Consider the following 27,930-nt stretch of genomic DNA (forward strand, 5'->3'; position numbering starts at 1 on the left):
GGCTATGTCTGAAGCCCACAGTTCATTCTCCTTTGGCCCTTCCACATAATTTCTATCATACATGTTGGTGATTTGCTTATAGGATTAAAGACCGTGACTAGGAAGTTGGCGATCTGGGTTCTCTGCAGATTGTTCACCTTTAGCTTTGGCAGTCTGAGCAATGGTCGCTCAAGAACCCAGTGTTGAAGCAGCCCCTTGGGTCTGTGAGGGCATTATGATGATCATAAAGCTGAGTACAGATCTGGAGCAAGGCCAGTCCACTGTTGCTGATGAACCTCAGTTAGACTTCAACATGTTCATCAGATATCTGGAGACTCATTGCACCAACGATGCACACGCTGATGTGAGAACCTACCATTCTAAAGATACTTCCTGGTCCCGGTTCAATAGTGTGTCCTTGGAAAAGTCATGAGATCTATTGCTACCTGTTTCTTTATCCAACACTCCAAGGCCATTTCCCATCGTGGGGCCCTTGCAGTCCCTCTCCTGGGATTGCCCTGTTCCTCAGCAGATCTTCAAAACACTGGCTCCCTCTTGTCAGATCATGGCTTAAATGTCACCTCCTCAGAGGTCTTCCCTGACCACTTAATCCAGAGTGACCATCTAGGAGCTCTCTATTATATCACTCTTAAAATGTGCTGCTTAGGTCTTATCATTATCTCATGTTTTCCCCTTACCTCTCTTCCTTGTCTATTTCTTCTTTCCTCTCCCTGCGTTCTTTCTTTTCTTTTCTTTTTTTGTTTTTGAGACAGAGTCTTGCCCTGTCACCCAGGCAGGAGTGCAGTGGCATGATCATGGCTCACTGCATCCTTTACTTCCTGGGCTCAAGGGATCCTCCCACCTCTGCCTCCTAAGTAGTTGAGACTATAGGCGTGTGCCACCATGCCTGGCTAATTTTTTTCAAAAAATTTTATAGAGACAGGGTTTTGCTATGTTGCCCAGGCTGGTCTTGAACTCAAGCAATCCTCCCTCTTTAGTCTCACAAGGTGCTGGGATTACAGGCATGAACTACAGTGCCTGGCCTCTTTCTCCTCCCCTTTTCTTTCTTATCACCTCTCTACTAGGTCATAAGTTCCTTAAGAGCTAGGACTTTGTCTGTCTTAAGCATCTCTGAATTCTCGATGGTTATAATAGTACTTGCCATATAAAATGCGTTTCATAAATGTTTGTTGAATCACAAATTGAAGCCTTCCCTACATTAAAAATGAGTGTTTTTATTCTCTGAAACAAAAAACAACAGAAGAAAAATGAGTGTATTGGTCTGGAAATACTCCAGGGATTCTCACAGCTCTGAAGTTTTGTGACCCGGAAATCTTAAGTTATTAGAGCCATCCAGAGATGCCCCTTGCACAGAGTTTTTCAGCATTAACTGAACATGTCCTTTACAGCAGACACATGTCAGGGGACTTGGGATTCAGAAATAGTGAGCAAAACTTGGCCCCTGGCCTCACAGAGCAGGCTAGAGTAGTGGTTAAGCCCAAGGACCTGGGCTCAGCAATAGTTATTGAACTCCCATGATATTCCAGACACTGTGTTAGGTGAGAGGCAGCACGTGGCAGTGAAGAGGATAGACACTGTCTTTAGTCTCTTGGAGCTTCAACTGGATTTACTAGAATTACAGTTAAATCCCAGATTGGCCACCTACTAGTTGGATTATCTCTGGCAAATTGTAATTCTTTCTTTTGGCCTCACAGGGTGGTGTAAGAATGGAATGGTATTTTGTATTGGACAGTGCAGTCAAGTCTCAAGAGACACAAAAGCACCTCAAATGTTTGAAGGTTTGTGGGTTGTCTATATAAATTAAGGCCAGGTAAATATTGGATGATAAGCAGAATATTGGCAGGAAATGGGAACTATATTCTGGAAGGGAAGTTTCAAGCCAGACTGTAGAAGACAGTCATGAGGCTCCTTTAAAAGAAAACATTAGAATCTTTAACTTTAACAAAAACTAGAATGTCAACAACCCCTCTGGTGGAAAGAATTTTGCAGCCATTATAGTAACCAAAGATGATTTTCTTTCTGCTCTGTCTTACCTGTTAGGTGATCAGTATTTATTGCTATAGAACAAAAAAAGATTTGCCCTTTGTGTTTGTTTTATGCTTGTCTTAGGAAATCCCATAGGTCCTTTTTCCATTATTTATTGTTGCAACTGTCTTCCATGTGCAGTTAAGCCCTGTTTTATGTTTTGTATTAGCATGATAGCCCTTATCTTAGCCAATGTAAGGGAAGTGATTAGCTATTGAGTGGCGCATTGGTGGAGAGAGGTGGGAAAGAGCTGGTTGTGAGCAAGGCAGGAACTGCGAATTGTTTAGCTTATTTAGATGCATTGATGAAGTATTTTAGCCGTGACTGAATAGCACAGGACACACACACAAAAACAGAGAAACAACAAGAATACATAAGACTTAAGTTATATGGCACTTGCCAATTCCGATAGTGGGGGATGCAACCATTTTTCTCTCAGCTTGAGGTGGTTTCTAATAGTAGATGCCCCAAGAAACCTCAGCTCCAATCAACACTAATTTTGTCATGATTGCTTCAATGTTATCAGTTGAGGAATGAAATTTAACAACCTTAGGAACCACCCTAAGGAAGCAGAAATGAACCTGCTCTAATTGGAGAAAGAAAGGGCTTGGAAATGAATAGTCTTCAAATATCCATTTACACAGCCAAGTGTTTCTGAAAAATTAACAGTGAGAGGAATGAAAGTAGTAACAGCTTTAATTTTAATATATCTGGGGAACTGCAAATGCTTTGTAGCTCATTTAAATACTTCACCCAGTGCTTGGCACTTACAAGGCTCTCAAACAAGCTTTGAACTTTGCAGGATCAGTTCTCTGAAAACCTCTAGGACCTTTCACCTGTGGGATTGAGATTCCAGGGAGGAGATGGTATGGAAATCTGCTTCAGGGGGCATGGGATGCATTTTTGATTAGTCAGATTTAATGGGAGCTGCTTTCTGGTCCTGCAAGAATAAAAAATTTGCTTATGAGAGTTCTTTGTGTGTACTTTTACTGGTATTGATTTTCTATCTTACATAACAGTACCCTGGAGAGCTTACCACTTCATTCTAGGACCCTTTAAACTTATTCAATACTTTCAACACTGCTCAAACTTTTCTACCAAAGAGCTCCTAAGGACAAGTAAGAGCAAATACCTATTTTGAGGTTCAGGGGGCAGAATCCACTGTGAGACGTACGTTCTTGAAGTCTCTTCTATACAAGTATATATACATTTTCCTTTCTATTCCATAGTAGATCGTTGATTGCCTTAATATAAATAAGTTCTAGCCAGGCTCAGTGGCTCAAGCCTCTAATTCCAGCACTTCGGGAGACTGACATTGGTGGACTGCTGGAGGCCGGGAGTTTGAGACCAGCCTGGACAACATACCCAGATCCTGCCTCTACAGCAACAACAATAAAAAAATTACAAAAGACAAAATATAAGTTTTAGATTACCTACTACCATCTAGTAAAATAGATGCTGCAGGGAGATTCAATATAGATTTGGATTCTCCTTGGCGTATCATATAGTCTGAGAAGCAAAGATTAGATTGGATTATGGGAACACAAGAGAAAGAAGAAGTGGCCAGGCTGTGCTAGATGCATATGGTGTAGGGCTGCCTGTTTCCCTTCCTTTAGTTGATTTTTAGACTTGTTGAGAGATGACCTCACCGGAGTGCTCCACTGAAGCTCTGTTCCATAGGCTGCTATATTGCAAAAGTGACCTCTTCATCTGAGGCGCTGAGAGGTGATTTGAGATCCCTGTTTCCAATCTGGGGTAGGCTTTCCCTACAGACTTTCCTGTTCTGGTTTCAATTAACACCTGTCACTGCCAGGCTCTGTAGGAAAGGGCAGAAGACATTCACGGGCTGAGGATCAGAGAGCACCAACCTTATACATCACACCTGCCTTGCTGAGCCCTGCCTGCCCATTTGTCCGCAACATACCCCTTGCCACCAACTTCCCTGGACTCCTGTCTGCTTGGATTAACAATATTTGCCAGATTCTGTTTCCCTAACCAAGCTCTTCTTTTTTTCTAGCCTCTTACCAACAGTGCTTGAATGTAGGCCCTTAGGATACTTTAACAATTAAACTCTGTGACTCTTTAATAGTGACATTTCAAAGCCCAAAAAGCTTCTCTTAAAACAAAAAGAGCATGAGCATAGGTTTGTGTACAAGGCTCTGTCGTGTGAACCTAGTGCCCAGAACTTAGGAGAGGAAGAGGATTTTCATCCTTTATTCCCAGTCCTTACTATCTGTGGGTAGAGACAAGGCAGAGGGCTCTACTAGAGAGGCATGAGCTACCTGGTTGTTGTAGGGTGGTTCATCAGTGGTGTGGATGTGGTTAGTCAGCAGAAGTTTTCGGGACAAAGTGGACGCCATGCTCGATTTGAAAAGCTTTAATGTTTCTTACAGAGTTTACCATTTTGAGACTGGAAAGACTGAACAGAATTATGGCTCCAGGATCTTGTGTTTCTGAAGTGTCCAGGGTCCCTTGCCCTTAGTGGACATCCATTTTCTGTATTTTAGGAGCAAGGTAAAAAGAGGTGGTAAGAGCCATGAGGATAATAAATGAGTATGAACTATACACCAGGCCCTGTGCTAGACAACCTTCATGTGTTATCCCATCAGATCCTCACAGCATCTCAGTAAAGTGGATCTGTTTGCCTGCAACTGAATCCTAGAGTTAAGTAACCCATCAAGATATCTCATAGGCAAGAAGTGGCACAGCTGCCTCTCTCTCTGAAATTTACATCTCTCCCAGCCAAATGCTTGGGTTCTTATCTTCTAGATACACTAAAAATTTGGCAGAAATTCTTGGAGCTGCTGAGTTTCCCAATCCTTACATGATCAACAACCATGGCTACTGAATAATGTCAGAATAATCAGAACCAAAAGAGTTAATTCTCTGGATGTCTTTGGCCTGGGGAAAGCTCCATGTTTTTATAGAAATTTTAATTGCATTAAAGTGAAGCACAGGTACAAAAGATAGACTTTATGAGCCACAGTGATCTTTTAAGTATACTTTTTTCCAGGAAATATTTGATTTTTACTATGCTTTTTATGCCCTCTTATTCTCTTAGGTTATAGAATTGGTTCTTTTGTATTTTGAGTAAATCTCTCTCCTTTGTTCATAAATGTCTTATGAATAATTTATGTCAATTATAATGAAATAGAACCCAAGTACCTTTACTATTATAGCATTTTAATAAATTCTGGCCATTGTGATGGATGAGAAGGTAAAGACTTCTCTGTGGATGATATCTTTTTCTCTACTTATAGGCAAGGCCATTCTCAGCTCCTGTTGCCCACACTGCCCTGTCCCATGCTGCACCAGGCTTCATGCATCTCCCCATTAGCAGTGTGGAACATACGCACACTTCACAGAAACCTCTCACAGAAGGAACCACAGTTAGTTTACTTGATCCTCTTGTTTCTTAAGTCAGAGGGAGTTAAGTTCACAGGACAGCAGCATTGCCTTTAAAAGCAGCTTGCACTTTTGTATTCATTATAAAAGTAATAAAGCTTATTAAGATAGCCAACAATTTGGCTTTGATTTCTGATAGCTCAATCTTTTTTCACAGGAAGGCTTTTTTTATGAGGTCTTCTGGGTAACATGAATCTTGGGGAAGGTGGACAGAGGGGTGTGATACATTGCTAATTGACACTTTAATCATTGCCTTTATCCCCATCACAAGTTATTTTCATTAGTGATTTAGTGACTTCAAGTATCAGCTTTGGTGTGAGACTCACCAAGATTAAAATCCAGGCTCATTGACTGTGTGACCACAAACAGGCTTAACATTTCTCTGTCAGTTACCAGTTGGTAAAGTAAGAATGATCTGATCTCTGGATCCGTTTCTTTATTGTTGAATTAGGATAACAGTACATTATTCTATAGTTGGTGGTTGTCATTGTCTCCATGTCAGCCCCCTAATTAGGTGACAGAGTATGTAATATTCTCCCTCCCTTTCCTTTCTATTTTATTCCCCCTCTCCTTCTACTTCCTCTCCCCACTCCCACCCCACTTTCAAAGGGAAATCAATTTCTTGATGGAAATGCTGAGTGAGGGTCCTTGTCAGAGCAGCTGGGGAGCAGGGAAAATGTGAGATGACAGCTTTGAGAAGGGAGGCTTGGCTGCCCAAGCTAATAAAATTTTGTGGTCGTTGGTTTTATGACTCACATTTCCACAGCTGCTCTGGCAGACCCCTCTTAACGCCTTCTTTTCTAATGATCAGGACGTGTAAATTACCATGTTGGGCTTATCAGTGGTTGCTCATAATGTCTTGCTTTGCATGTGAGCAGAGGGGCCGAGCTCTTCCCAGCCACTCTCAGTAGTGGGTAGTCCTTAACTCCTTCATCTCAGAGACAAATGCCAAGATCTCCCAGGGCTGGGCACCTGCCCTGAACCCTGGCCATGGTCATGGCTTGTCATTGTCTCCTTGCTGCAGACAGGATTTGAGATAGAGGGCAATCAGGAGAAACGGAGGGCCCTGGTCTGGGAGTGGGGCAGAGGCTGTGGCTGTGGCTGTGGCTGTGGGGAGAGGAAGGGTAGGGAAGGGAAAGACACTTCCTTTGGAAGAAGGCAGGTCTGGTTCTGAGTACTGGCTTTGCCGTCAAGTCTTTATGGTACTGGGAAGTTACTTTACCGTTTCAAACTGGTTTTCTCATCTTCAACTTGCCTTTTCACTTAATTTATCATAAGTATCTACCTATGTTACCAAATATGGATCTACTAGTTTCTGTAAAATAGCTGCATGATGTTTAAAATATGTATTATGTAATTAACTAAACCATTTCCCTACAGTTGGTGTTCTGGATTGAATGTTTTTGTCCCGCTCAAATTCCCATGTTGAAGCTCCATTTCCTAGGGTGTCTGTATCTGGAGAGGGGGCCTCTAAGAAAGTAATTAAGGTTAAAAGAGGTCCAAAGGGTGGAGCCCTGAGTTGATAGGACAAGTGTCTTTGTAAGAAGAGACACAGAGAGAGCTGGCTCTCTCTCTCTACAAGTGCTTGCATCGAGGAAAGACCATGTAAGCATGTAGCAAAAAGCTGGCTGCTGCAAGCCAGGAAGAGGGCCCTCCTAGAACCTCACCTTACCGGCACCCTGATCTCAGACTTCCAGTCACCAGCACTGTGGGAAAATAAATTTCTGTTGTTTAAGCCCCCAGTCTGTGGTACTTTCGTTATGGCTGCCCGAGCAGACTAACACAGATGGACATTCAAATTGTTATAATTTCCCCTTATTATAGATTATTAAGATGAACACTTTTGCCTAATATGTTCACTTGCTGGATCAGAGGATGTTTCTTTTTCCCTTTTTTTGTTATAATTTTTATATATACCAAAATGGTGAGAGGATACCACAAACTTCTATGCATCCATCTACCTACATTTAACAATTGTTATCATTTAAGGGCACAAGCAAAAAATTGGTCCCCAAAAAAGGCTGTTATCAGTTTATAACCCACTCTCCCACCTCACACATACACACACACACACACACACAAATAATGTAACAGAGAAGATACTTTTAGCTTTGACACAGAAAGAAGTCCCCAGGCCTTCAGTTTAAAGAGGAAAGAAAAGGTCTCTTCCCAGGAGGGTTATCTTTGGTCAGACTCGTCTTTTTATCCTCTGCCTATTTGTCTCTGTCTGTCCCGTGTCGCTCCCCACAGATTCCCCAATCCTTAAATGCAGGAGTCCGATCTTGGTGTCACTCTGCTCTCTGCCCTATCCAGGCACATGACCAATAGGTCCTTTATTTGTCCTGGGAGAACTTGGCCAGCCCCTTGAATATGAAAGGAAAGAATGGTGAGGAGGCTTTCCAAGCTGCCGTTCTTCCCTGGTTACAGCAAAAATTGTATGGACAGAATCTTCTGTTTTATATTCTGAGAGACTCTGTCGTCAGCTGGTGCACAAGCCTCTCTGGAGACACGGGAGGCAAGATGCATGCACGGGTTACCATGGGGACAGACAAGATGCCACAAATGTTCCTGCTCTTAGCTTGACGAGGTTTTCACAGTTTGGAGTAATTTCTTTTTCAGTCGTCCATTAAGTCGCTCCTAATGAATCACTGGGAGTGTCTGCTCTTCACATGAACCTTGGGTTAGCATGACTCAGGCAGAGAGCAGTCTTAAAAGCAACAGCGAGACAACAGACCATCTTTAACTGGTGGAGTTTTTGCAAATCGAGGGGCCTCTGACCTGAGGAAGATTCTGGAAGTCACCAGAGTGGGCCAGGAGTTCATGCTGCTGTTTTAGATTAATCGTTTGCTTACTGGTCTCAGCCGGTAGGCTTGTGCCTCCCAGAATCCTATGTGGCTTGATGTTCCTGGGGAGAGGGAGGAAGGAGGTTCCTGGCAGGAGAAAAGGGGTTCTGAGAGGACCACTGGGCCCTCCAGCCCTGACATCCTCTGTCATTTGGAGGACAAGAATATATGTAGTGTGTCTGTTCTTACTAAGTGCCACTTTCTACATAAAATGCATATTTAGGGTTCCCTCTTCCTGCCCCTCTCCCCTGACTTTAGTCTGGTCACAGGTTCTTGCATGCTGGGTTGAAGGCACTGTGGAACTCAAAGGCCCTGGCTCCCCAGCATGGTCCCTGTGGCTCCAAGGCTCTTCAGGACCAGGCTCAGCCGCCTCTCCAGCCTCTTTACTCACCGGCCTGCTCCAACCTCTGCCAGCCCGACGAAACACTTGGATTCCTTAAGCCTGCCACAAACTTTCTTATCCCTGGAAAGAGCTTCCTGTTATCTGGAGTCTTCTTCCTCATCCTATTATCTGGTTTGAACCTACTTTTCCATAGATGTCAGTCTGTTCAGGAAGTGTCACATGACCCCCTGAAAGGCTGAATTAGGTACCTCACCTGTCCCCCATAGAACTCTCCTCTCAACAGTGCTCAACAGTGAACCTCTGGGGAGATGGAAGGGCATCTTTTTGCTCACCTCTTTGTATTCACCTTTAGCCTGCAGAAAGATGCTTCACACTGAATGATACTCTGTAAATGTTAATTGAATAAGCACAAATGTGTGTCATTTCCCCCAGGTGAGGAACCCTTTGGGCCAACCCACAAAATGGAACCTTCTTCTCATCTCAGCATCTCTGAGATGTATCAAGCTCTGCTGTGCTAGGTGTCATGACCCTTTGCCAATTAGCCTATAGGATGTGCTCAAGGAGAGCGCAAAGGCTTGATTCAGGATTTTAAAATCAATGTAGCTAATTAACAAAATAACATGTTGAACTGAAAAACAAGTTCAGAAACAATTAAGATAATTAAAATATCACCACCTTAATTGAGACCAAGTAGTGAGCTTAAAAATAAAGTTAATCAAAAAAAAGTTACATGAAACTAGTCATTAACTGGCTTTTGAATTCAGTGCTTTACAGCTTAACAAATCTCTTTAAATTAATTCATTCTTGGTTTGTTCCTTGAGAAAAGTTTCTGTAAAAAGTCATTCTGGAAAAAATAATTGGATGTGTGCTGGGTGCCAGTTGACTCTTGAATACTTCTGCATATAGGTGGGAAAGATAAAATTAACCTTTGGTGGGCACCTGCTCTGTGCTAGGGACGCTGTCCTGTTTGGGTCCACAGGAGTCCTGCAGGTTTGGTGATAGAAGAGGTAGAGAGGACACAGGGCTTTGTCATCCTCTGGGGATGTCTGCATCCTGTCACTCCTCGTATGCAGAGAGAGACTGAAACTTGGAGCAAGGTCCCCAAGAAATCAGTAGCACCATGACAAGGAAACTTTGAACCCTGCTCAGGGCTGTCACGCTCAGCTGTCTCTCCTACCTTCTCACCTGCAGTTTCCCCTACTTATTAAAAGGCCTCTCAAATGCCACTTATTATTCGGATCTCTTATCCTTCTCTTTACAAAGTGCAGCCGCAGTCCTTTCCAGTACTGGTGCTGGGTGCCTTTCAGGAGCATCCGTCACCCTGAGCATTGAGGCTGCTAGGAGGCCTGTATTTAAATGGAAATGACACGCACTCCTCATCCCCTTTCAACCCCAGTGTTGCTGTTTTTCAAAAACAAAATGCGGCGAGGTGATTAAACAAACACTGACAGCTTGATTTGTTACTGTTTTGTTGCTCTGTGAAGTTCATTTACTCTAAATAATTTGCATACAGGTTTGAAGTATTCAGATCCTAGTAATTGATTTTTAGCAGACTTGATTTCTGTATGCAAATTGTTAAGTATGTGTAGGGAGTTTAATAACGAACAGTTTTTATTTATTAGTATTTTGGGTTGGAGGTTTTTGTTTTTAAAGAAATGTTAGCTTCCAGAAGTGGAGGGTGGTCTACAGGAGTTAGCCTAAGGTAGGGTGACAGATGGCAAGACTATAGGAACAAAATTGACCAGACCATGGTTCCTTTGACTCAGTTGGGGGATGGCTGCATTCACAGGGGGTAGGCTGAGGGCTCAGGTGTCCAGAGCTGGGCACCCCACCCTCTTGGGGAAGATCAGGGCTAGTGACCTCATCCTGTGGGGTGTACTGAGAGGGAATCATGGACCATCCTCTGCAGCACCGGCTCACCTGGCTGCCCCCTCATTTTACCCAGTAAGTCTCATTCTGCCCCAAAAGCCTCTCAAGAATATGGTGCACCTGGGCCCTTGGTGTGAGGCAAGCCCCCCAATCAGCTTTTTAAAGAAGATAGTAGGAGATTCTCATGCTTCGAGCATACACTGGTGAAGAATTTGGGTTCTGGAGTCACAGCCCAGGTTTCTTCTGCATCTCTCATTAGCAATTTATTTTTAAGACCTGCACATTAATAGCAGCTACCTCCTTTGATAGCTATGAAAATTAAATGTGGTAATCCAATCAGAGGGCTTAGTTCACTGCCTGTATGTCAAAAGCACTCAGTGAGTGTTAACTATGGTTCTTTGTTACTATGAAAACTCATTATTTACTCTGGGAACAAAAGACAAACACAAACAACTTAATAAACACATATGAGGTGCTTAGCATGTTCCAGGTCTGTTCTGAGTACTTACAGATATTAACTCGTTAAATGTTCATGACAACCTCCAAGCAATAGCAGGTGCTGTTTTTATCCCCATTTTCACAGAAGAGGAAAGTGAGGTATAGCAAGGTTAACAAGCAGCAGAGGCAGGGTTCAGTCCCAGAAGCTACCCTGCCCCGGAGTCTGTGCTGTTCCCGGCTCTGCTCAGCTGATTCATGATCCTTGTGATTGCACTGTCCATTGAGACCACCCGGGGGGCAGTGTGGCATGTTAACAAAGTTGGCTGCAGAGGCAAAAATAAGCTCAAATTCTGCCACAAAACTTGTCATGTAGTACTGCAGATTTTGACACCCATCACCCTAGGCCAGCCTGTTTTTCTCCATCTCTGACATCCACTCAAGTGAAAATCTCAAGTTCTCTGCTGCAGCACTTGGCACGTATTGGGGGAAATACCTCATCTGGTAACTATGACTGAGGCTGCCAGTGGTCTAGTCCCCAAGTTTCTTGAGATCTATAAATGTCTTCATCCTGTGGTGTGTGGAAGTGTGAGAAGGGGCAATGAAGGACTGACATGTCCTGCTAAGCTGTTCAAGCAGCAGAAACACCATTGGATGTTGTGTGTTCAGGACCCTTGAGAAATTTTCATCATTACTGGTCATCTGGTAATCATTCTTAATTGTTGACTCAACTTTGGATGATTCTTAGAGAACGAGTCAAAGTTGGCTGAGCTGTAGTCCCAGGTTTGGCATGGGGGGCAGTGCCCTTGGCTGAGACCACACCAGCCTCCTGGCTTCTCATGCAGACATCCCCAGGAACCAAAAGAGTTCCACTTAGGACCAGGAAGCTCTTGCTGCAAGTTTCTGGAAGGCCCAGTCTTGGAAGACTCTGAAGGTAGACACAGGGCCCTGCCACCTGCCTTGCAGAGGTTGCCTTCAGCTTAAGAGCTCTGAGTGAATGAACACTCTGTCCCTGGGGCTCAAATCAGCCTATCTTTTATCTCATAGCTTGTTTCTCTCTGCTAAGATCCAAGTATCAGAGCCACATGCCTTGGGGAGTAGATTCTACCAGGTGACTCCCCTAGGACCGGGCCCTGGGTCTTGTTACTTTCCAGATGGGCCTGAGAATGCAGCCTGGCTTCTGTTTACAGCTGCTGAAGCTGCAGCAGTGGAGGGAGCCAGCTAAGTTGTTCAAGTAGCAGAAATACCTTTGGATGTTGTGTGTTCAGGACTCATGAGAAATTCTCAGCAGGCATCTGAAGAAAGTAGCGTGCAGATTCTGGGCCTGGGCAGGAAGAGAGGAACGGTGACGTCCTCTACATACTGAGGAGTCAGGATGGCTAAGAGTCCAGTGGTTGAGGGCACTGTGACATTTCTTTTTGTTTGTTTTGGTTTGGTTTTTTGACCATGTCATTTCTTGTAGAAGTTTTGCTGTACCTGCTCAGGATGCCAATTTGTTTAACCAAATGTTTGCATGGGGAGGACATGGGGAGACATCACCTCTCCTGACTGTGGAGAGCAGTTATGAAAGATTTACTACTTAATAGGCTTTAGGCCCCGGAGCTGGAAGATGGCACAATTGCTTTTGTTTTGTAGAGAATTCCCCGAGGCCTCTTCTGTGCCAATGATGAGCATGTGCACCTCAGCATGCAGAGTGCTGATTAGCCGAGGGCCTGCTGCTCAGCCTATTCCAGGAAATGTTGCAATATATGAACTGCCGTCTTTGGAGATCCTTTCTGGAGTTACTCGTTTGAATCAACTCCCCCTACCCCCTCCCGTCTCATTACTGCCTCCCCACAAACCACATTTAATAGTCAGATTGAGTATCTTATGATTGCCCGAACATGCCTCCCTGCACTTGCTGTGCCGGTTCACTCTGCCTGGATTGCTTTTTCTATCTTTGCTTTTCAAAATCCTGCCCATCCTTCAAGATCCAGTTCACATATTAATGCTCCACCAATCCTTGCCCTAGAAATTGATCTCCATTTTTCTCTTGAGCTCTATTATCATTTTATATGCCCGTCATGGTCCTTATCTAATTCTGCCTTGCACAATAAATATTTATGTGTAAGCTTTCCCCCATCCCTGGTATATTGTAACTTTGCATAGCACAAACTGTCTCATACATTGTGAAGTTCTTCAAAAACTTAAGATAGGTTGTTTATGCACATAGTTAGTGTTTATTGAATGGAAGCAAAAAACTCTGTCCTCAAGGACTTTTTATAGGAAATGAGTAAACTTAGGCATGAATGAAGTCATAAAAAGCAACACCAGATTCATAACCAAAGAGGTAAAAGTAGCTCTTGTTTCTTGGATCACATAAGATTTGAAAGGATTTTTAAAAAGTAATTCCTGCCTGAGCTGAAGATGCTGAAACTCCCAAAGCACAAAGGAATTGCTCCCCTGATGTTGAGGAAGAATGTGTGATAGACACAGAATTTCCCCAGGCTTGGGCTTTCATTCTGTTCCCCTCCAGCCTCAGAGAACAGCACTGAGGGCAAACACATGGTTGGTTTATTTTCTACCTGTTTATTTAAGTAGAAATAGAAATTAAGGCCAGGTGCAGTAGCTCAGGCCTGTACTCCCAGCACTTTGGGAGGTCGAGGCAGGTGGATCACCTGAAGTCAGGAGTTTGAGACCAGCCTGGCCAATATGGTGAAACCCCATCTCTATTAAAAATACAAAAATTGGCCGGGCGCAGTAGCTCAAGCATGTAATCCCAGCACTTTGGGAAGCTGAGACGGGCGAATCACGAGGTCAGGAGATCGAGACCATCCTGGCTAACACGGTGAAACCCCATCTCTACTAAAAAATACAAAAAACTAGCCGGGCGAGGTGGCAGGCGCCTGTAGTCCCAGCCACTCGGGAGGCTGAGGCAGGAGAATGGCGTAAACCCGGGAGGCGGAGCTTGCAGTGAGCTGAGGTCCGGCCACTGCACTCCAGGCTGGGCGACAGAGTGAGACTCCGTCTCAAAAAAAAAAAAAAAAATACAAAAACTAGCCGGGTGCGGTGGCGTGCGCCTGTAGTCCCAACTACTTTGGGAGGCTGAGGCAGGAAAATCGCTTGAACCCAGGAAGGGGAGGTTGCAGTGAGCTGAGATCGCACCACTGTCCACCAGCCTGGGTGACACAGCAAGACTCCATCTCAACTAAAAAAAAAGAAAATTAAATTTCCCTGGAGGTCCTAACCCCGCCCTCCTTCTTGTTTTTGCCTCAGCCCTGGACCCATCCAAGGACCCCTGCCTGAAGGTGAAATGCAGCCCTCACAAAGTGTGTGTGACCCAGGACTACCAGACCGCCCTGTGTGTCAGTCGTAAGCACCTGCTCCCCAGGTAAGGCAGGAAGGCTGGGGGCTGGGGGCTGGGAGGCATTCTGCAGCTGGCAGATCTGAGGGTTTCCAGTCTTTGACGTGGGGATATGGGGAGGGGAGAGCATAGTATTAGGGTCGCCATTTGTATGGTGTTTGGTGCCTGTACTCCGACTATGATAGGAATCTCAGTTCTCAAACACAGGTTTACAAAGAATGTCCATCTTTATTTCCTTTAAATCTACTTCATTTTGACTCTGAGTCCTGATCTGCACAGATAAGCAGAAAATTCCTTCTTGGTCATTATTGGGACCTTTCTCCTCCCAGAGTGATGCCACGACCCAGGAAACTTACAACTAAGAAAACAGGGGCCAAGTGTTTAGTCTCCTGGTTGCACTGACAGCCTCACTGCAATGATTCTTCAAGGTCCCTCGAGGCTCAAGAGCTCTCTGCTTCCATGTCTCCATCGGATGTAGCATCTTTGCCAGCCTTGGTTTTTGGGTCCTGCTTTCTCAGGACCACCACACCACCATTCCTTCTGGGAACATGCTATTTCCTCAGGGTACAGCCCCTGATATCCTCTTTTCCCCAGCCCAGGGGGAAGTGTCCCCCGTCTTCTTCAGGGTCCTTAAAGTCATTGCTCTTATGCCTAACTCCAGTACCAGCATCATCTATTCAGTGGGTTCAGGCTTTCACAAATGATGGATGCAGCCTTTCAATTCAGACTGCTCCTTCCTTCGGTCCTGTAAAAATACCTGAAGCATGAAAGCAAACAAGTATACACATGGAAATGGGCTTTCTTTAAGAAGGGAGTCGGACGGGGCAGGAATGAGAGGAAGGCAATTTCAGTGCATATTCTGCATTTCTCCCTGTACTGCCTGTACAATTGAGCGGTGTCACAATGGGGCTTTTACCCGTGTCCATTTCCCAAGGGGGTAATATGCTTTGCCACTCACCTGCAGTGCACATGACCTTAGGCAAATAAAGCAACCTTTCTGAATATACATAAAGATTCCTACTTAAATCTGCTCCCCACCGAGAACTTTTGCTCTATATCTCCAGCTTGAGCTGGGACCATGCAGAATGAGTCCTATCCCCTCCCTCTGTTCCTGAAGTCCAAGCAATGCTGGTCCCCTTGGCTATTCCTCTTGGGGTATGTTTTAATTTCCCTCAGTCTTGTAAATGGTTTTCTCTGGATGTGCCTGGGGAGCTCCTGCCCTCTGAAATCATGGTCTGGCAGAGAAATGGTGCTCCTGACATAAGGTGAGCATCTAGAGCAGCCCCCACCCCATACCTCTCTGGCCTCTCTAAGCCTGGCACCTGCAGCAATAGACCTCGCCTCCAAGGTCATCTTGCTCTGGGTCACTGTCAAGGTTATTTTTAAAATAATCAGACTTTGTCTCTACAAGAGCAAGATGCAAGGTATCATAATGTGCTTTTCTATGTCCCCAGATTGAACTGTTTTCCTGGTGGTAAAGCTAGATTGCATCCCTGAAAGACTTCAGCCTGTGCCAACATTGTGCTCAGCAGTTTCCTTGAATTCTTTCAGCCATTTTGTAAATTTGGTATTTATTTTGTCTCTGCTTTCCAAAGAGAGGACTGAAGCTAGTGAGGCATTAGTAATTTGTTTGCAAGCAGCAGCATGATTCAAACCCAGGATTGTCTGCCTCCAAAGTTTATGGTTTTCACTACTACAATATGTTGATGTCTTCATTTTACCTGTTACTGTCTGCTCATCCATTCAATGACATTCAACGAAAAGGTATTGAGGCTTTAGGCACCAAGGCTCCAGAGGTAAACAAGAGACTCTATTCCTATCCCCGAGGAAAGTCAAGTTCATTGGGGGAGTGGTATGTAAAAAAATATTTTTTGGGGGATTTATTATTTGAAGTTCCTTTTAAGGTATATATTATCTGAGAAAACTAGCCCAGAATCTCCTGCTACATGCAATGTCTTTCTTCTCGGATGGAGGGAAGATGTGGCCATATTAATTAAAAATACCCAAATACCCTTTGGGATGGTGCTCTGGGTTGTTTAGCCATGTGTGTTGGGTGTGTGTGTGTGTGTGTGTGTGTGTGTGTGTGTGTAAGTGTAAGATAGGGAGTCCATTGCATGTTTCCTCCTACAATGCAGAATATAGCCCTTTCTGGAAGTGTTAGACAAACATTTTTAGTTTTAAACTCAAATCGGTTTGAGACCTACTCAGCAACCTTATTGATATTCACGCATATCCAGGTGTAAATGGTGTTTTTCTGGGCATGCCATGTTTCTGTGTTGGAAGCACCAACACTATTGTGCTTGTGTTGAAAATTGTAATCCTCATCTTTCACATCTCCTGGTGACCACAAAATTACAGTGGCTAAGAGCATGGATTTGGGAAGGAGACCCATCTGGGCTCAATTCCCAGGTTGGCTATTTCCTTTTTCAAGTGGCCTTGGCAAGTTACTTTATCTCTCTGAATTTGTGCTTCTTTATCTGTTAAATAGGTTTAATGACAGTGCTTCTACTATTCCTCTTTTTCATTTGCTGGAACACATCCTGTAGTAATTCTTACAGGGAGGGTTTATGGGTGATAAATTTTATGAATCCTTGCAGAGTATTGTGTGTGTGTGTTTGAGTGTTCAATAAAATGATGGTGTGTAAAGTATATAGTCTAGGTAAAATAATGACAGCTGTTTGTACAATTATTGAAACAATTATGATAATAGTTATTATTGTCTACTTCATTTCGGAAGGTCAGCCAGAAATCTCCAGAGTTGCAAGTTACTGACTACAAAGTAACTCACTACAGGTGCCTTGGTCCCTACCCAGTTTGATTGTGCCTGCCTCTGTAGTTTCTGTAAGAGCAAGCCTTTGCCGTTCAGCGTGAGGATGACAGCATCATTTCTGCTGCCCCCTTTACAGTTCATAGCAGGTGTAGACTAAGAAGATGATGGGATTTCTGATAATTGGACCCATTGATTCATTGGAAGTAGCCCAAAGAGGAGGTGCTGGCTGAGATGGCATGCCTACTCCTTTATCAAGGTCTGGGAGGCAGCCTGGCTCAGGAAGCTCCTGAGTGTGTTTGCTGTGGTTGTATGTCCAACCTTTCTTCTCTTCCTCTTAGAGGCTGAATTACTCAGCCCACGATATCAGTTGAGTGCATACCTCTTCGAAGGGTCTTGGACACCTTCCCAGAAGAAACATCTGTCCTTCCACATTATACTCCAGGGGTCCCCTCTGACCAGGGAAACCATGTTGACAACTCTATTTATTCATCAATCAGGGAAATAATCTTTCTCTCTGTGAAACATCTGTAGGCAATCTCACCAGCCAAGCTGGCCTCTGCAGCAGCTCAAGAGGCAAATCTCACCTGCCAGACAGTCAGGAGTGCACACAGAGAGGCAGCCAGGCCAGCCGTTAGCTGATTATGAAGCTCCAGACTTAGGCTATCTTTGCAAGCAGATCAAGACGGAAGGACAGTGAGCACATCAGTGAGAGAATTTCATTAGCTTTCCTTGCCTGCGGAGATTGAGTGAGCAGAGGAGCTGTTTGACACACACATCTGTGACTGCAGTGTGTCAGGGCCAGCAGGCAAGCAATTTCAGTGGGGGGCCAAGCAAGGCAGCCAGCCCTCCCCTGCTGGAATTCTTCTCCTTGATTAGGGTGGCATTTGTATTTGGTTTCAGGTAAACTGACATTCTCTTTGGATAATTCTGTTTGGAAATTCTTTGTTTCACACCTTCCCGCTGTTAAGCAATATTGAGTGGGGTTGCGAGGGACAGATTTGTGTAGTATGTTCATCTTTCAGGTTCTCTAATGGGGCCAGTTATGCATAAAAGAGCAATGTGAAGACAGCTGGGAGTCAGGAAGCCTTCTCCTAGGTTACTTTAAGATAATTTTGAATTTAGTTTGGTGTGATGATAATTGATGCTTGTTATAGAAAACATTAAAAGTAGAGAAAGAAAAAGAAATAAGAAATAGGCAATGGTCACACTATCTAAAAATAGTAATTAAAATATTGCAGGATATTTTCTTCCATTCTTCCATCATGAGTTTTTTCTATTGGTGTGTTTTTGTCAAAACAGATCAAGTGGTTCCTATATTGTATATAAAAATTTCTATTACTCCCTCTTTAGTTAATTTTTATAAGTGAGTATTTTGGTAATACTACAAATTATTGGCAGATATAATTTTTTTTGAGACAGTGGCATCTGGGTGAAGGGCGGTGGTATGATCATAGCTCACTGTCACCTTGAACTCCTGGGCTCAAGCAATATAGATATATATTTTAATCATTATATAACATACTATACAAAAAATAACTTGAAATGAGTCATAGACCTAAATATAAGAGCTTAGGCTTTTTTAGAAGTCTTGGAAGAGGCTTAGAAGAAAACATAAGAGTTATGACCTTGAGTTTGACTAAGATTTCTTAAGTAGGACACAAAAAGCCTGAAAGGTAATGCAAGAAGAAAAGCAACAAATTAGACTTCATCACTGGTCTTCTAAAGACACTTTTACAAAAATGAAAAAGACAAGTCACTCTGAGAGAAAATATTTGCAAAACATGTACAACAAAAGATTTGATTCTAAAATATAATGAAAGCATATGTGCATTTAAAGACTCTCTCCTGCATGTTCATATCAGCTTTATGTGTGATAGATAAAAACTATAAAATAAGCTTAATGTCAACAAGAGGTGAGAGAGTAGACAGATTGCGGTCTATCTCATAATGGATTACTATTCAGCAGTAAACAGAACTAGGCTATTGATACATCCAACGTAATGGATGAACCTGGTAATAATTAGGCAGAGTGAAAGAAGACAAACCTCCCACACAGAGGGGGAGATACTGTACGATTTCCATTTACATGAAATTTTAGAGAACACAGACCAATCTGTGATGACAGAAGACAGGTTATTTGTCCTCAGAGCAGTGATCATTGAGTGCCTAAGCATTCTGTAAGGCTTGACCATAAAGTAGACCCTTTGGGAGACAGTTAAGTCACACTCTGGTCTTAGATGCCCAGGATCCCATTGGTAAATGGGGTTGTTTGCGGAAGAAGGGTTTTTATTACAACGTTGTGCTGTTCTTCCTGACTTAGGTTTTAGAAACATTCTCACAGGCATTCTTAAGAAAAATGTTCTCTTAGGGGACAGGGGGATAAACAGAAAGTCCTCAGGCCTGCAGAGGGTTCTGCCCTCAGGGATTTTCTGCTAGTCCGCATGGCTGGTTCTGATTTACTGTTCTGTGGGGTGGGAGATCGTGAGGCAGAGGGTGGAGGTTTCCCTACAGAGTGCTGAACATTGATTTTACCTCTCTGTTGCCATTGATTTTCATTTGGAGAATGGAAAATTGAAGCATTTGTTTTAAGCCTTCCAGACAAGCCACATTCTCAAATTCTGCAAGTGTATTGTGAATGGGAGGGAGGGATGTCAGGATGGAACTTACAATATCTAAGTATACCCTTCAAGCCTCTGGGGAGCAGTGGGAACTAATCTGTTTTTAAATAAGGAGCAGACATGGCCCGACTTCCCAATGGGCTGGGCCTCTCTAATGTAATGGCCCTTTATCTCCGCTTCTTAACTATCTGGAATAACAACTAATTCTCCACACCAGCAAAGAATTCAGATCCAGTTAAGGCTCTCGATACAGTAGACCGATCTGAGAGCTTTCTGTCTTTTATGTGAACTTGAAAAAAAGAATCAAAGTGTTCGAGGTCAGAGAGAAGTACATCACAGAATGTGCCTCAAATACCAAACTCTCAGAGGAGATTTGAAAGGATGACGGTTATTTCATCTCAGTTTTGTTTTACAACAAAGCACTGCCTCCTGCTACAGGGGCTTTGAACTGGTTGATTATACATACACATAGCTGTCGAGATTTGGAAGACACGTGGCCTTGCAGGAGGTGGGTAATTCCTGGGTGTCTGGATGGCTTTCTGGCACTTCACAAGTCAAGGCATTGCCAGTAACCAAAGAGTGATTGTGCCCATATTCATTACTACGATTTTATATTTAGGTAGCTTATGCCCCTTCTCCAAGTGGCTCATGCATTGCTTAGGGGTTCTCCTTTAAGCTCAGAGGATCTTCATTTACTGTGTTCTGGGTCTGGATAGGGTGCCAATGAGAGCTTGTTGCTATATCCCTACACTGATTGTGGAATTAATGCAAGGAGTTTTGGGTTTCCCTATTCCAAATCAGTCATCTATGTAAACAGAAACATCATCACTGCGATCTATTGTTTTGCAAATAAATACCACTGGACAGTAAAGACGATGAGAAGGAAAGTGGCTGGCTCAAGGATGCTACTTACTGACCACCTGTCTTGTGTTAGGCACCCTTTGCAGGAGGAATCTTACTGACTTCTCACAACAGTCTGCTAGGTCGGTATTATAATACCCATTTTACAGATGGGATTATTGAAATTCTATAAATAACTGTCCTAATTGGACACTGCCAGTAAGGGGAAGATTAGGAACCACAGTGGAGGTCAGTGCACTTCCAGATTCCATGCCTGTTGCCTGTGCTGCGCAGCCTGCTCTGCTGTGGAGTCATGGGGCAAGCTCCCAGGAGCCTGATACGACATTTCCCTTAGTGATAACTGCCCCTCCCCCGCCCCAGCTGATCTGCTCCTGGCCCTAGAGGTGCTGCTATACAGATGCCTGGGACCTTTTCTCCCGTCCTTGCCCCTTGCAAAGCAACTAGTCCGTGCCCTGGTGTTAAACCTGTTTCTTCTTTCTGTGCCCAAAGCAATAATTCTGAATTCATTTTTCCCTTCTTGGCTTTTCCGAAAGTAATCATTCAAACCACATGTCACTTAAACATAGAGATATTTAATTACTTTAAACCCACAAGCCCCTCTCTTCTTTCTTTTAAACAGCAGAGGCACTTTATGGCTGTGCTCAGGGTAAGGACCCAGCTGCTTGTGGAGCCTTCACTGAACAAGATTTTATAACTCAAGCCACTTAACTCCTCTGTTCCTTTGTTTTTCTCTCTGAAACGAAGACTATTGATTAGATGATCTTAATGATGAGCAGCAGAGAGTAAAAAGCAATTCATAATGGAAATGTGAATAATTATGTGGAATTTTTGGTCCCTTGGTTAAGGAACAGAACGAGAGGCAGATCCTGCACATTGTCAGGCAAATTCGCTGGGCTGGTTTTACAAATACAATTTTTTTTTTTTTTTTTTTTTTTTTGAGATGGAGTCTTGCTCTGTCGCCCAGGCTGGAGTGCAGTGGTGCAGTCTTGGCTCACTGCAACCTCTGCCTCCCAGGTTTGAGCGATTCTCCTGCCTCAGCCTCCCGGGTAAGTGGGACTATAGGCACATGTCACCACACCTGGCTAATTTTTTTGTATTTTTAGTAGAGATGAGGTTTCACTGTGTTAGACAGGATGGTCTCTATCTCCTGACCTTGTGATCTGCCTGCCTCAGCCTCCCAAAGTGCTGGGATTACAGGTGTGAGCCACTACACCCGGCCTCCAAATACATTTTAAAAATAGCAAAAGAAGACTGCCAGTAAAATGTGTCTCACTCACCTTCTTCTGCCTTGTTTTCCCATTTTTCATTTAAGCCATGCTTTCAGTGTCATCTGAAGATGGGGGTGGGTGGGGCAGGTTTACCTGGCAAGGTCGACGAGTGAGACTCCTACCTCCTGCCTGACCTGGTAGTTTCTAGATGTACCCTCAAGAACCAGAGACTCTGCCCTGGGAGCTTGTCATCTCCCCTCCAGGCTGTACTTGCTGGAAAACAAACAAACAAACAAACAAACAACAACAACAACAAACACTTCCAGAAGGGGCAGTTCATATTTTCCATTGACACCAAAGCACTGGATCACCATCTTTTTTGAGCCATGATTTATCTGTAGGAGGTGGAGAATGTTTTATGGTTGAATTCCCAGGATGTGCACATGCTCAGATGCTAATAAGTCAAAAAGTGTCTGTGAAGCTGGGAATGGCAGGGCCAGGGATTGATTAACAATGCCCTCTGATTTCCTACCTCCATTTCCAGTAAAATGGCATTACGTACACTGCCTTTCTCTGCGGTTCTGCCCAGAATGATGGGGCTGCAGTTGCTGTATTTGTTGGTGTCCTTGCTTATTAAGGAATATACACATTGGTGTATTTCCTGCATTGGATTTCAGTGGATTAGAAAGAGGAGGTTGAGGTAGGTGTGCCTATTTTGAATAGATAATTATTAGCTATGATTTCCACTAGGGATCAGGTCTTGCTGGGCAGCAAACAGAGGTGAACTGCTATATGAGCACATCTCTCCCTAAACATTGAGAAAATAACAAACCTGAGCCCCCCTGCAATTCACTGAAGATGTTAAATTGCCCATCTTGAGTAAAAATTCCTAGCAAGCTCTGGAGATTTCTTTTTTTTTTTTTTGAGACAGAGTCACCCAGGCTGAAGTGCAGTGGCACAATCTTAGCTCATTGCAAGCTCCGCTTTCTGGATTCACACCATTCTCCTGCCTCTGCCTCCTGAGTAGCTGGGACTACAGGCACCCACCACCATGCCTGGCTAATTTTTTATGTTTTTTAGTAGAGACAGGGTTTCACCATGTTAGTCAGGATGCTCTTGATCTCCTGACCTCGTGATCCTCCCGTCTTGGCCTCCCAAAGTGCTGGGGTTACAGGCATGAGCCACCGCGCCCGGCCAGAGATAATTTTTAGTATTCAGGTAGACCAGAGCCTGTGTGGCCTCCTCACAAAGATGTCATCTTTTCTTTTTATTTTTTTGAGATGGAGTCTTGCTCTGTTGCCCAGGTTGGAGTGCAGTGGCATGATCTTGGCTCACTGCAACCTCCACCTCCCGGGTTCAAGAGATTCCCCTGCCTCGGCCTCCCAAGTAGCTGGAACTACAGGCATGTGCCACCATGCCTGGCTAATTTTTGTATTTTTAGTAAAGGTGGGGTTTCACCATGTTGGCCAGGATGGTCTCGATCTCCTGACCTCGTGATCCGCCACCTCACCCTCCCACTGTGCTGGGATTACAGGTGTGCGCCACCGCGTCCGGCCAATATCATCTTCTTTTATAAAATTTATGAGATTGAACTTTCCCACTTTTACTTCATTTTAATTTTTCTTTAATTACTTTCCTTCTCCTTTGTTATTAATAAATCTACTGTCACTTACTTGCTGTTCTGCTGAAACTCATCAAGATCCAAACCCAGAGGTTTTCAGTTTAGACATTTTATATCAGATTAATCCAACCAATGAACCATGAAAAACATTCTTTATGGATATGAACCACTATAGTAGGACCCATCTGGGGTGCTGACCATGTGGGTTCTGGGCCGGAAAATGGACTTAGGATGATTTAGATGGACATTCCAGGCTATCTTTAGAAGGACTTTTGTTTTAAATAGAATGTTCTCAAGCTAATGTTCTGTCTTTAATGTTCCTCATGGAGAGAGGGTACACAGGGCAGGCCCTCTGTACACAGAGGGACAGGAGAGATGAAAGTTAATTATTAGTTTGGGGACCTTGGCACCTTTCCAAGGCACTCTCTTAAATGAGGTTTTTTATGGGTATGCATTGAACCCAATGTTGCTGTGTTACCAAGTAATGAGAAGTTCTCCTCTCAGCCTGCCTTGTCCATGATGCATCCACAGCTGGAGGTGCTGTGGTGTCATGCTTCCCAGTGAACTTCAAGTCCAGCTTCGGAATGGTGACATTGACCTGAAGGAAAGGAGGAGACCTGGCTCAAACTTTCCATTGTTGTGAGGAATTCCCAAGTGGACAGCCAAGTGACAGGGGGAGCTAGATTCCTTTTCTTGGCAGGCACCAGGGGAGGGCATCTCTGAATATGGTGACAGTGATGAAATGCTTTAGAGCTTGAGTCCTTCCTGTAGTTGCTTCAGCAGGACTAGCTCAGAAAACTGCTCACGTGCATGCTCTGGTGATGGTGGGTTATGGGTCATTATTTCAGATCCCACTAAGTTGGAGTTTGTCATAATTTTTTTATTCAACAAATACTTATGGGTGCCTTCCATTTGCCAGACACTGTGTTATATGTTTGGAGTTTTGTGATGAGTGGGCATGGTCTACCCATGTGGAGATTAAAGTCTGTTGAAAGAGACAGATGAAAAAAAATTAAATATCTAATAAACTATGATAAGATTAAGGAAGATAAGAGTGGAGTGGTTTAAGAATCACTGCCTCTGCAGGGGGCGAAGTAAAACCGCCTTTGTAAAGATTATGACAGCGAGGGAAGTCTAGCATGGGTGACTCCCTCTCGCCTCTAGCTTCACAGGCTGGCTGTCTTCGCTTAGTCCTGGACACAGGTCAAACCAACCATGGGAAGAATTTAGTTTATAGTTAAACTTTGAAAGAAGGATGAGGGGGGAAAGAGAGGAGGGGAAGTTCCCTCTTTAAAATGATCCCTTTCCTTGCTCAGGGACCAAAACCACCTCTGTGAGTCTAATGAAAAGCCACAAGATTAGGAGTATGGGAGGGGTCTGAATTCAGCTAACATGTAGGTGTAGCTAAACAATAACCAGCCATTGTCTACCAGCTTGCCTTTCTCTAATCCCTTGCTGCTCAAGAGTCATGTGACCAGAGGTCACAAGATTTGTGACTTTCCCTATTGTATCTATTGCTCCTGTAGATAAACCACTATTGTAGAACCTAAGATTGATCTTTTGAGATATTTTTCAGATCTGTGCATTCAAGCATCTGACTGACTCCACCTGGACCTGGGACTCATGACTCAACCAGTCCTGTGGCCCCTACCCGGAGGAGGACTGAATGCATGGGGACCCTTTTTCACAGCCCTATGATTTTATCCCCCACCAATCAGTGGCACCCATTCCCTAGGCCTCTGCCCACCCGATTATCCATAAAATCCCTGGCCTCTGTATTCTTAGGGAGGCTGATTTGAGCAAGAAAACTCGTGTCCGACCACTTGGCTATCTCCACATTAAACTCTTTCTCTTCTATAGTATTACAGTCTCGGTGAATTGGTTTTTCCTGTGTAGCAGGCAAGAAGAACCTATCAGGCAACTACAAAGGGGTAGGTGCCAGCAAGGCAGAGAGAAAGGGAAGTGTTCTCAGTGGAGGGAACAGCCTCTGCAAAGGCCCTGAGTCAGGGAAGAAGAGAAGGAGCTCAGTGTACAAACGAAAGTGAGAAAGGGGAGGCCTGTGCTGCAGGAAAGAAGTGACTGAGGGAGTGTGGATACGTGAGGCTGGAAAGAAAGGCAGGGCTAGATTCTGCAACACCTTGAAGACCATGAGGACATGTGCAGCTTTCAGACCAGGTATGATGGGATGTTTTGTGTGACTTTCAGTTGGAGAGTGATAGAATTGTGTGGTTTAGGGTGTACTGTATTTCCTTAAATTCTTATTCTTTAAAGCAGACTTTTGTCCCACATGAGAGAATCTAGAGGGTGTGCATTAAAAATCCTAAAGATATCTCATTGAGCTTGTAGGCTAGTAGAGGAGGTTAAGAACGTGAATGTGTATAATCTAATCTAGAAGATAGAAAATCCCATGAAATAAATTGGAAGTTCTAAGAAGGAAGCAAGCACTTCCAGCTACAGTTGGGGTTGAGGGAGGGGTGAACTCAGATAAGGAGCATTACTTAGTAGTGTTTATTAGTATTTACTAGTGTTTAAGAGCATATGAGGACACTGGCTCAGACCCACTGGGACATGCTTAATGTTGACACCTGTTAAATGGCAGAGCTGGGGGACCAGGGCTGTGCTGCTCCAAACCCATCTTCTGTGTAAGAGCCACTCTGCCCTCAAGCTGCTTCCTGCACCGAAGCTCCGTTTCCTTCTAAAATGATTACTTTAAACCCCACATTGTGGCATTTTTATAAGGAAAGCAGTGAGCTTAATATCAGTACATAGTAGGCACCCAATAAATTTAGTCTTTCTTCTGAACCTCTAGTTCCTCAGGAAACAAATCAGATGGAGGAACAATCCTTGCTAACCTCACAGAGGTTTTCAGGCTCATATGTGCAAAGGCCCCTGCTATTTTTAATGTTCTGGGTGGTGTCAGTTGTTATCTTAGTCCATTTGGGTTGCTATAACAGGACATATAGATGGTTCTTCCAACATCAACTTTAAAGTCTGAAGTCCAAACTCTCATCTAAATATCATCTAAATCCAGTGGGAATGAGATTCAAGATATTGTTCATCCTGAGGCAAATTGCTCTCCAGCTGTGAACCTGTGAAACCAACATGTTATGTGGTTCCAAAATATAATGGTGGGGTAGGTGTAGGATTACCATCCCAAAAGGGAGAAATAGGAAAGAAGAAAGGGATAACGGGCCCCAAGTAAGTCAAAACTTCAAAAGGGCAAATAGTAGCAAACCTTAACTACTTAATCTTAAATAAAAGATTATTCAAGAATAATCTTCTGTGACTTGATATTCTGCCCTTCAGGTCCACTGGGCAGAGCTCCTCCCTTCCAGACCCATTGGGGTAGGGGTATTGCCTTCCAGGCCCACTGGAATGAGAGTCTCACCTTCTGTACCCATTGAGATAACTGTGTTGTCCCCACAGCTTGCCAGGCAGGGGTTGGGCTCCTGATGGCTCCAGGTAGCCCTGTCCCCCTGCAATGTCTCTGGTTCTTGCAACCATAGCTTCCTTGGGCTGGAATCATACACTGGTAGCTCTGCTGGTATAGAGCTGGTGGAGTAGGTGGGTGTTGCCCAAATGGGGTCTTCCTGTGGTGGCCTCATAGTACTCACTGCGGCTCTTGTACTTGGGGCCTGTGATGGGTAGAGCAGCCTTGATGATTTCTGAATTGCTCTTTCCTTGTCTTTGATGATAGCTCTTGGCTTTTGTTTAGGTCACTGACTAATCTCACCATTGTGCTGAATAGTGCCTGGCTTGTGTTGAGATGACTGACCCGTACTGATCTCCTTTATACATTGTCACTTTACCAGACCCTTAGCATTCTCTCCAGAACATGTTTTCTCATTTTTTACAACATGAATAGGCCAAGAGCTTTCTAAATCCTTAAGTTCTGCCTCCCTGTTGATGAACAATCTCATCTTTGAGTCATTTTACTAAAAGCAATCAGGAGGAGCCAGGTCACTTCTTGAACACTGTGCTTAGATATTTCCTCAGCCAAATATCCGGTTTAATTGTTTGCAAATTCTACCTTCCACAGACACTAGGACATGAATACAATTCAGCCAAGTTTCTTCCACGTTCTAACAAAGGTGGCCTTTCTTCTTTTTTTTGTTTTTTGAGATGGAGTTTCGCTCTTGTTGCCCAGGCTAGAGTGCAGTGGTGCGATCTCAGCTCACTGCAGCCTCCGCCTCCCAGGTTCAAGTGATTCTCCTGTCTCAGCCTCCTGAGTAGCTTAGATTATAGGCATGCAACACCATGACCAGCTCATTTTATATTTTTTAGAGATGGGGTTTCTCCATGTCTGTCAGGCTGATCTCGAACTCCCGACCTCAGGTGATCCACCCACCTTGGCCTGCCAAAGTTCCGGGATTACAGGTGTGAGCCACTGTGCCTGACCTCCTGTAGTTTCTAATAATATATTCCTCATTTATGCCTGAGTCCTCATCAGAATAACCTTTGCTATCTTAGTATGTTTGTGTTGCTGTAAAGGAATACCTGAGGTTGGGTAATTTATAAAGAAAAGAGATATATTTGGCTCATGGTTCTGCAGGCTGTACAAGAAGCATGGTGCAGCATCTGCTTCTGAT

At 43.9% G+C, this 27,930-nt stretch overlaps 1 protein-coding gene across 2 annotated transcripts in view; it reads left to right on the forward strand.

Moving 5' to 3' along the window:
* Positions 1-27,930, forward strand: part of SPOCK1 (SPARC (osteonectin), cwcv and kazal like domains proteoglycan 1) — a 513,777-nt gene that overhangs the window by 339,608 nt on the left and 146,239 nt on the right. For both annotated transcript variants that reach the window (XM_023195680.1, XM_023195688.1), the window contains one exon: positions 14,176-14,290. In XM_023195680.1, the coding sequence (XP_023051448.1) occupies positions 14,176-14,290 (115 nt within the window). The remainder of the gene's footprint in view (positions 1-14,175; positions 14,291-27,930) is intronic.

The sequence above is a fragment of the Piliocolobus tephrosceles genome, chromosome 4 (assembly GCF_002776525.5).
Source record: "Piliocolobus tephrosceles isolate RC106 chromosome 4, ASM277652v3, whole genome shotgun sequence".
Classification (NCBI taxonomy): Eukaryota; Metazoa; Chordata; class Mammalia; order Primates; family Cercopithecidae; genus Piliocolobus; species Piliocolobus tephrosceles.